This window comes from Cuculus canorus, chromosome 11, assembly GCF_017976375.1.
Source record: "Cuculus canorus isolate bCucCan1 chromosome 11, bCucCan1.pri, whole genome shotgun sequence".
Lineage (NCBI taxonomy): Eukaryota > Metazoa > Chordata > Aves > Cuculiformes > Cuculidae > Cuculus > Cuculus canorus.
Genome location: NC_071411.1, coordinates 13,856,235 through 13,866,632, shown reverse-complemented (window position 1 = coordinate 13,866,632; position 10,398 = coordinate 13,856,235). Strand labels below are relative to the sequence as shown.

Below are 10,398 nucleotides of genomic sequence, written 5' to 3'. Positions count from 1 at the left end.
GAACCTGATCTCAAAGGAAACTGAAGTTTTACCTTTTACTATTAATTTTTACTGTTTCTGTGATATCTCTGCTCCTTAGAGGATTTGGTCATTTAGCACTGTTTCCGTTCCCTTTTTGTATTTAATTTTTTTTACCCTCTTGGATGGTTACTGCTGCAACATCCTTGGCTGTGCTGTGACATCTGCCTGGGACAGAAATTTGTGACTTGTCTGTTCAGCCAAACCAGTTGTCTGCCTGGTGTTGACATTGTTTTCTCACTTGCTCAACTTGCTCAGCTGTGTGGTATGTTGGGCTCAGTCACGCTTTCTTTGAAGTCAAGAATAAAACTCACGTTGATACTCATGAGAAGAGGTAAGGCCAGCTGTAAAACAAGGGCACTCTGTACAGTGCTGCTTCATCTCTGGCCTGGGAACTGTGTACTTGTGTGGTGTTTGGTTACACATTCTGTAGCCAAACTGGACGGTGATGCACTGGTCCAAGATATTTCACAGGCAAACCTGGCTTCAGTAAGTATTGCTGTGGGGTGAAGACACAGTTCTTCCAAGGTACAGGCTAGGCAGAAGTAACATGGGCACAACAGCAAACAGGATGGGCATTTAACTGCTGCTGGTGAATCAGAGGAAGGGACCTGAGCTATAATTTCCCATGTCTCCATTGCTGTACCACAGGATTCATTAAGTCTGTCCAAGTCTCAACTACCACAGCTCTCCTATTTAGAACAAATAAACTCTTGGTTCACTGAAGCAAGACCTTAGAGCTCAGTTACCCATAGCTGAGGGACCTGGATGCTGGTATAAGCACTTTCTCCCCTGCCCTCATTGCTGCATGCACATTACTGACAATGGCTCTGACTCCAGGAGGCATCCTCATTGCATCTTCGTAGAGCACGATTCTAAATGGAGCTCAGCTGTGACTTTGTGTTCATCCTCGTAAGTATGATCCTAGTAGAGATAACTTCTCACTATGTTTGGTGACATTTAGAGCTGGGAATGAGGCACAACTCTCCAAAATAAGGTGAGACTGTAGGATAAATCTCGTCACTTTTATAAATTTTAGCACAAACTGTTGATCATTTAACTTAAATAATTTCTTTCCCACTGCTTCAAAAAGAGATTCTCCTCCTAACAATCAGGTACCTGTGACTATAAGAGTTGACTTCCAGAGAATGTTTTGCTCCTCTCCAGCAGATATAGTCAAATATGATGCTAGTAAATAGACACTGAGGATGCTCCCAGAGAAGGGAGGGCACGGGTACAGAGGCTGGAAACATTTTCCCCACTGTCCTCTTGAGGCAAGTGTGTATCTACGCTGTGATCCATACAGACCACAACCTCCTGAAAAAACCTTGTTGGCATGAGATAAGGAATTGCTAATTGTGCTTCAGAAGAAATAGCAATATTTTCATTCTGGGTAGGAATAAAAACAAGCTGTCAACTGTTGCTTTGAAATGAAGATGAAAATCGAGACACAACACCAAAATGAGAATCAGCATTTGAGATTAACAAAGCACTTTGTTAATGTTTTCTTTTGAGTTAAAGCATTTTGTTTTCACTTTTACATTTCTATAAATGCACCATAATTGCTTATGTTATTTTGTGAAAATTACAGTATAGTCCTAAAACATGTAACAGTGTCTTTAGAATTAAAATATTTTAGTCAAACTGATCTTTAAGGTTTCTTCCCACTCAAGCCAAATAGTGGCACTGAAATGACATGGCTCTTTTTTTAAACAGTGTCATCAGTTGTCCTGTTCCTGCAGAAGTGTCTTTCCCAGATCATTCTGAAATGGGTTGATTCCCTGCTGTGGTGGTTAGACCTGTGCAAAGAAGGTGCCTCTAAGATTCTCTTCTGCCCAGGGCTTCTAAAGGGCGACTTACTTTGAATATTGGCTTCCTCACACCTGAGGTTTCAGGTGGAAATACTAGTTGGTTTTAGTCTGAATGATCTTGCAGTTTGTGGCACAGTCTACAAAAAGCTTTCTGTCCTAGGGAGATACTGGGAGGAAGGTGCGAGAAAACACCTTGGAAAGAAAATGGTGCTCTTGCTGGTTTGCTATGGGCACTCGGATTAATAGGAGAAAAGATGTGGGACTTGATGTGTGTCAGTGTAGGGGTTAGTAGCTAACCTAGGCAGAGCTTGGAATGTTTATCACATCTAACTGTTCCCTTTTATTGTGATCTCTGTGTGAGTACTCTTTCAAAATAAAACCCAGCTCCCCCAAACACCAGGTTTCTGTTTTCAGCCTTTTCTGGATTTATAGCACCATGCATGAACTATTCTGATCTTTTCATACTCCCAAGTCTTCCAGATCTATTAAAACCCTACTAAGGGTTATTAGTTGTTCTCTCAGAGGAAGGACCTAATTTGTCTCCAAGTGGCTGTGTCTTCTTTAAAGAAAAAAAAAGCTTTCCATTCTGAGTAGTTCAGAGACACAGTTGTTCAGTGTCAGTTTATTGTGCCATCCCTGAATTTCTGCAGCTAAACTAAAACCCGGCACAAACAGACAAACAAAACCCCTAACCTCCTTTTAAATTCTTTGATGTGTATTGATGCACAATGTTTCTTGAAGATCTAAGTGTGTCTTGAAACACAAGGTTGTTCCAATTTTCTAACTGTTCTTACTATGCGGATTCTGCTGCATCTCCCTTCTTTGATATTGTATTGAATTGCTACAGGGTCTTTCAAAGCACTCTAATCAATTTTGGTTCAAACTGAGTTGAAATACCTCACAAATTGCTGTCACACATCAATGAATGAAACTACTTTAAGTCAGGTCAGGTCAGGGATCTCTAGGTACTTAATCTAAACTTCATTATTGAGAGCAAAAGTATCTGCTGGTCCTACTCCCTGCATCATTTTAATCATCACCAGGTCTATTGATCTTTGTCCAGGGGTTGGATAGTCTATAATTCTGTGGAAACTTTCAAGACACTTATCATTCTAAACCTCAAGAATCAGGTTTTGTTGTCTGTTGTGGAGTTAAAGACCTTTCAGGGCAGTGAGAAAAACTGGCCCAGCTGAGACCCTGCCACTGCCGAGACAGATACCCTCCATTCCGCTGCTCTCCCACGTGCCGCTGCTTTTCCGTGCATTCGCTGGCTGTGCGGTACCACTTGTCTGCGAAGAGTGTGATGTGATTACGTTGCTGTTGCTTGGTTTCTAGTTCTAATTTCTGTTAGTATTTCAAGAAGGCAGGAACGTCTAAGTATGTAATTATACTATGTAATTTAGCTGTTACTTCTGTATATTCCTTCAGTACTGATGAGTATGAACTCAGGTCTTAGCACTGCTCAATCTGAGCTTCTCAAAGTGTAAGATCAAGTAAGAAAACAGAGATTTGTCCAAGTGCACCTGACAGAGCTGGACTCGTATTGCAGGCAAGACCTGGTCCTGCTCTCTTTGAAAACTCTAAGAAAATATGTCCTGCAGAAGTTTAAAAGAACTCTAAAATGTAAATCTTAACAAGGCTTTGTGCAAGTTTAGTGCAAGGAAAAAAATAAAATCTAGATTGTAAAACAACTTCTCATCATTCTTTTGTTAAATGCTTAAACCCACCTCATCTCCTTTCCTAACAAGATGATTTTTGTTCATTGCTGATTCTCAGTAAATACTGTACAAGCAGCACTAGGAACTGACACAAAATAAAATCATCCTCTCTGTGTATTCTATTACAAGGTGTGCCAAATACCTTACCAAGAAAAGTAATTATCATTCCTGTCTCATTAATGAAAAAAACCCAGGTATGATTTCCTAACTCATTTGCTTGAGTTCACACAACAAATCTGATGAAACTGTCAACAAGCTTTTTTGTATTCTGGGGTTCCTTCTTCTTTGTAAATAGAAGGAAAAGGTTATTTGCTCTCCATTGGAATATTTTTCAGTTATTTGAGGGGATGTGGGTTTCTGTAGAAACCAAAAAGTTTTTGGAAGGATATTATTTGAAAAACTGGTCTTTTTTCCTTTAACGGGAAGGAAGAGAGAGGGTGGAAAAATGGAAAGCATTTTCTCTTACTGTTCCTCCTGTGGTAGGAGAGCAGTAGGAGAAAAGACAGAGAGTATGGCTTTGTTATTTATTTTCTGTAAGTTGGGGAATGGTATTTTTTTAAACAAAAGATTCCTGTTTCTCTGAAATACTTTAGCAGTGCAAACTGAGAGTTTTTATTGTTGGGCTGGTAAAGTTCTGTACATGTTATCAGTGAACGGTATGAAAAGAGAGGTATGAAAAAAGAGGACTTCAAGAAAAGGAAGGGAATTAGTTTCTGGTGTGTCGGTGCATGCAAAAATTTGGAGGCACACTGAACTGTAAAACTGAAACTGCTTTATGAATTAGAGTTTTTCCAGACCATAAACATTGCTTTCCACAGTCTACTAGTATCTTCCAGACCCTCAGTCATATTGTCTTTGTCTATGATTGTTGTGTTTTGCCATTTTAATTAAAACCTCATACATTTTGCCTCTCTTCCAAAAGTTCTGGCTTTGGCTAGCAGTAAAGAAGCCGGCATGAGCCCACAAAGGGCAATGATTCAATTTAGATCGCTGAACGAAGTAACTGCCTAAGTGACAGACTTAACACCCTTGTGCCATTTCTGATGCATCATTTGTATTCTTGTGTAAACTATGAAACACTGTACTATTTTAGATTTAGAATAGATTTGCCATCTAGTCAGACCAAATGGAATTAGAAAAGCTGCTTAACAATGAAAAGCCAATGTTAACATTCAATGTTAACATGGTTCACTTCTCGTAGATTCTGCCACAATACAAAACAAAGATCTTCCTTCAGCATCACCTCCAACACACCACAGTGATAATTTGTTTAATGTACTACAGCTATGTGAAAAATAGACTTCAAAAAATAAAGTCCACTTTTTTCAAAATAAGAAATAAAAGGATCGAATTAAAACAGAGTTGTTTTTTTTTTTTTTTTCCTATCAGGTAAAGCCTGCAGAAAATTATTTATTAGCTTGTATCTCACTTTTAGACACAAGATCTCCATGCGGTGGCCCCCAGTATCTTTACTGGCCTCTTAGCAGGGACTGTGTTACAGAGCAGCGCCAGGAAATGTGTAACCTGCAAACAGCAAACGTGCAGAAAGTCACAGGGCTGCGAGCACACCTACAGCAGCAAGAATCAAACCTCCCCGTCACTTTGTGAGTGCAAAGAAGTGACTCTAATGTGCTAAGTAAAACACTTAAGCATATTTTACTGTATTACAATCTGTTAAATTAGTTTTATATTTCTGTATATATTGTAGTATGAGAATTTAGAAAAAGAATGTTTTTTAATGTAACTTGCTTTTTTATTGAATAAATACTACATAGTCCCAGCTTTCAGTATGTTGGGAACAGCTGTATTTTATTTTCCCGTTTTAAAAGAACTAGCTGGCAACTTTTCAAATTGACAATTATGGGCTTTATTTTGTTGCTTTTGGTCACACCTGTGAATGGAATGATATGTTGATTAGGATGATTGAATTTGATCTCCTAGGGTTTGGGGTTTTTTTTAGTAGGCTGTGTAACTGTACTAGTCTTTAATATGCATGTTTATGCCTCTCTAGGCTTGTTTTGGCTGGTGGGATTCTTTAAGAACAATCATGCTGGGAAAGACAGTTCCTGGGGAAGAGCTGAAAATTAAGAGCATGTGACCAGCTCTGAGAACTATTACAAAGAGCAAGCTGTGCTGGGAATTGGAGCTAATAGGGCATCTAGGGGAAACGCAGTCATCTGGCGTATAGAAGTTATTTAAGAGAAGCTCTGCCCTAGGAAAGGTTGGCACTCCACTCTTCTGAAGGTTGCGAAGGTAGTGTTTTGGTTACTTTAACAGGGCTTTGGTACATCTATTAAAATAATGAAGCGGACCTCAAGGAAAAGGATATAGGCTAACCTGTAATCTGAATTTCTATTGTTGGTGCATCTGCATGCAAGCCTTGGCACCATTGTTTTCACCCCTGTATTGACTGTTTGCTTGGAAACCTTCTTCTGACCTATGCCAACTCTTTTCTCAACACAGCCCTTTCTGCGTTGAAGAGATTCTTCACTTATTCATCCTCTGGACTATGCACTGGTATTTTTGGGGAGGATAGTGTTAATACTGTAGAGTGCATATTATTGTCTAATTATAAAAGTGAACTAACGTAGTTCTGTTATTTCAGTTAATACAGATCTCTAGTTCTAGAAAGGTGCGCCTGCTACGGAGGGCTTCAGGCAAGGAGAGTTGTGGTAGCAGAGCTGCAAGGGCAAGGTGGCTAATAATGAAAATCATTAACAGTAACAGTGTTCGTGTTTCTATGATGAACATAGTGCTTAGGAGAAAAATGGCAGCTAAATTCACTATGGTTTTAAAGCCATCTCATGCACTGGGGTTTGTTGGTTAAATTTCAGTTTTTTGGCTTTTTTTTCCCCTAGACGTTTGGGCAAGTTGTATCTTCTTTGTCTCTCTGGTCGTTTGTTTGGTTGATAGTTAATGGTGCTAGCTGGTGGCAAGAGAACGTGTAAGATGAGACATGCAGAAGAAAGTAAAAGTGCCAGGTCCTAAACATTGCTGTGGACATTTCTGATGTAAGCAGTGTCCGGTGGGGAATGCCATTTCCTTTTAAGAAGCTGAGAATTGATTTGTGTCCCAAAATCCGGACTATTTCCTTGTAAAATGCTGAGAAGTAGTAGCACTCTAAAGCTGCACTTAAGAAAGCTTCCAGCTACTTGTATTTGGTCAGAGAGCGCCCCAAAATACTAAATCTGAGGTATCTGTACCTACTGTGAACTATTTTTGAAGCACGTAGAGGTGATGCTTTTCTTGAGCTCCCTGTCGTGCCATGGCACAAGAGCGCAGCAGTTCTGCTCTCCTCACACTCATAGCCACCATGGCAGCTCAGCTCTCTGCTCAGGCCAGAGAGGTGACTCGGTCCTCTCCTCCCACAGGCATCCACGTTTAGCCCTGATGGGTGTGTTGAACAACAAGGCCTGGCCTAAGAGGTGGGTTTGTTAAACACATGCTGTTGCTTTTCCCTCCTACAGCTGGTGGGGGTTCATTATCTCCCTTCTGCCCAAACGCAGCCTTTAGGAAGCACCCAGCACTTGCATTGTAAGGTCTGTTTATTTTAACACAGACTTTTGCAATAGTATGAAATGAGAATTTTGTACGACACGTTTGTTAATATGAGACCTTAAATATCCCTATTTGTGTTTTGTAGTCTTCCAGTGGTCAAAGAGACCACGAAGAGTCTTCATTTTTTTTTTATTTTTTTTTTTAAGACCACAGATTTTTTAAAATAAAAGATGGGGTTGGTCTGTGATGCGGTTGCCAGCAGAGACCATTCATTGCGTATCTTGTGCATCATTTCCTGCATGATAAAGTCAACGGAAGGGGTCAGAGAAAGCAGCTTGCAGCACAGGAATGAGCGCCAGATTGTTCGCTTAGCCACTTACGGTGGTTCACAAGCCGAGTCATTTCGCTATGATGTTAAGCAGCGTTTCTAAGAAACGTCGCCATGTCAGAGATTTCCTGTTGTCAACCTGGCAGCTGGGAGTCTGGAAGAGTTAGCTGGCTTTGTGATCCTTTAGGGGACTTCCCTGCGATGGCAGGGCCAGAGCCTGCGTTTCTGCTGTAGGCAGCTGATCCGCTCCTGCTGGCAATCGGCCCCGTGCATGGCCACGAGAGCAGCGGGGATGTGCCCACAGGGGAGGATGGACACCTCTGCGCACTGTGCGCAGCCCTTGGGAGGAGACTGGGACACGATCCAGGTCTATATCAGGATTCTACCTAATAGTAAACCACCGCCCATGTGCAAGCTCACATATGCCTGGAATAACAGTTGGCAGCAATATTTGGCTGCCTTATTTACAACTTCTTTTTGTGTGATGCGTGTGAAATCGGCATTTCCCTTTCCTTCAAGGAACAGCGACCACATATCTTTTGTACAAAGGACAGCCTTTTACAGAGGCTGTAGTGATAGGGCGAGGGGCAATGGGTATAGACTGGAGAGGGGCAGATTTAGACTGGACATGAGAAGGGATTTCTTCAGCATGAGAGTGGCGAGGCACTGGCCCAGGTTGCTCCGGGAAGCTGTGGCTGCCCCATCCCTGGAGGTGTTCAAGGCCGGGTTGGATGAGGCTTTGAGCAACCTGATCCAGTGGGAGGTGTCCCTGCCCATGGCAGAGTGGTGGAACTGGATGGGCTTTAAGGTCCATAACAATCCAAACCATTCTATGGTTCTATGACCAACACACAAACAGATGTTGGATTTGAGGGTGGGGAAGAGCCGCCAACCCAAGGGGAGGAAGGTGCATGTGCTCTCTGAGGGGCTGAGGCAGGCAGGCCTTGCTAGTCAGGTGCGAGCTCTGCATTCCCGCCACCTTCCACAAGGATCTGTGTGGTGGGACCAGCATGAGGAGGGCAGCAGCAGGGTATTGTCCTGCTCTGCTCTGCACCGCTGCAGCCCCATCTCCAGTGTTGCGTGCAGTTGTAGGCACCACGGTATAAAAAGGATATGGGGCTGCTGGGGAGAGTCCAGAGGAGGCCCCAAAGTTGGTGAAGAGTCTACAGGGGAAGCTGTACGAGGAGTGACGGAAGTCACTTGGTCTGTTCAGCCTCGAGGAGACCGAGGGAGGACCTCAAAGCAGTTACTGCCCCCTTATAAGGCAAGGAGGTGGCGCAGATCTCTTGTCTCTGGAGGCCAATGATAGGAGCTGAGGGAATGGTGGGAAGATGTGCCAGGAGAGGTTTAGGTTGGACATTAGGAAAAGGTTCTTCACCCAGAGGATGGTGGACAACTGGAACAGGCTCCTCGGGGAAGCACTCATGGCCCAAGCCTAACAGTGTTCCTGAAATGTTTAGACAATGCACTTGGACAAACGGTGTAAATTTTGGGATGTCCTGTTCAGGACAGCAGTTGGATTCAATGGTCCTTGTGGATCCTTTCCAACTGGGTTCACTCTGCGATTTTTCTTTTCTTTTTCTGAGATTCTGTGGTTTTTCCTGGGATGTATTTTTTTTTTCCTGGTATTTCTTTTGTGTGGTTTTTTCCTCTGTTTTTTTTTTCCCCTGTGATTCTTTTTTTCTTTTTCCCCTGGGATTTTTTTTTTTTTTTTTGGTGTGTGATGCTGACTTTTTTCTGTTGTCTTTTTTTTTTTCTGGGATTCTGCAGATTTTTTCTTTTTCTGGGATTCTGTGATTTTTCTTGGATGTGTTTTTTTCTGGGCCTTTTTATGTTTTTTTTTTTGTGGGTTTATTTCCTGTGTTTCTGTGATCTTTTTGTTTGTTTATTTTCCTTTCCTGGGATTCTGGGTTTTTTTTTCTGTTTTTTTTTTTTTTAATGTGATTTTTTTTGTGTGATTCTGTGACTTTTTTCTGTGTTTTTTTTTTCCTGTGATTCTGCTTTTTTTTTTTCCTTTCATTTTCCGGGGTTCTACAACTTTTTTCTTTTCTGGGATGTGTTTTTTTCTTTTCTGGGATTTTTTTTTGTGTGATTATGATTTCTGTGTGGGTTTTTTGTTCTATGATTATTTTTTTTCCTTCCCTGGGATTTCTTTTTTTTCCGGGATGCTTTTCCTGTGATTCTTTTCCCTCTAGTTTCCCCTTTCCCCCTACCCCGTGCTTTCCCCGTGCCCCTGTCACAGCCTCCCCGTCACCAGCGCCCCCGCCCTTGGCCCCGCCCCCGCGCGCTCCCGCCCCGCCCCCGCCTCCCTGGCTCCGCCCCCCTCCGGGCGGGCGCGGGGCCGCGCACGGGGCGGCGCGGGCGCCATGTTGGAGCGGTGCTGAGCCGCGGTCGCTGTGTGTACGCGGCCGCCCGATCCCGTGTCCGGCGGGGGGCGGGGGGGAGCAGCGCGGAGCCGGGGGAAGACGCCCAGGCGGACCATGGATATCGAGCGGCTGCAGGAGGCTCTGAAAGGTGGTGGAGGAGGTTGGGGGGGGTGTCGTCCCCGCAGCTCGGCCCCCTGTGGCGGGAGAGAGCCGGGACCAGGACCGGGGGGGCTGGTTGTGGAAAGGGACAGGAGTGCCGGGAGTTGGGGGGAGGCCCTGGCCCCTGGCGAGCCCCAGCCTTGCCCTGAGGGACGGGGACATAGAGAAGGCCTGGCCCCCCTCGCCCAGGGCCACTTCTTACCCCCTTGCCTGCCCCTTCCTTCCCCCCTCGCCCCCTGCCTACCCCTTCTCTCGCCTCTTCCTTCCCCCCCCCCTCACCTTCTGCCAGCCCCTTCTCTCTTTCTTCCTTCCCCCCCTCACCCCTTGCCTGCCCCTTCTCTCCCTCTTCCTTCCTCCCCTCACCCCCTGCCTGCTCCTTCTCTCGCCTCTTCCTTCCCCCCCCCCCCACTTCTGCCTGCTCCTTCTCTCCCTCTTCCTTCCCCACCTCACCCCCTGCCTGCCCTTTCTCTTCCCCCCGCCCGCCTGCTTTCCTCGCTGGG

The 10,398-nt window shown here is 44.1% G+C and overlaps 1 protein-coding gene across 1 annotated transcript in view; it reads left to right on the top strand.

Annotated features, from left to right (window-relative positions):
- Positions 1-9,757: 9,757 nt before the first annotated feature.
- The window catches only part of PPP4R2 (protein phosphatase 4 regulatory subunit 2), a 29,237-nt gene continuing 28,596 nt past the window's right edge, over positions 9,758-10,398 (top strand). Inside the window, exon 1 of the mRNA XM_054076685.1 lies at positions 9,758-9,887. Coding sequence (XP_053932660.1) covers positions 9,854-9,887 — 34 coding nt within the window. The 5' untranslated portion in view covers positions 9,758-9,853. The remainder of the gene's footprint in view (positions 9,888-10,398) is intronic.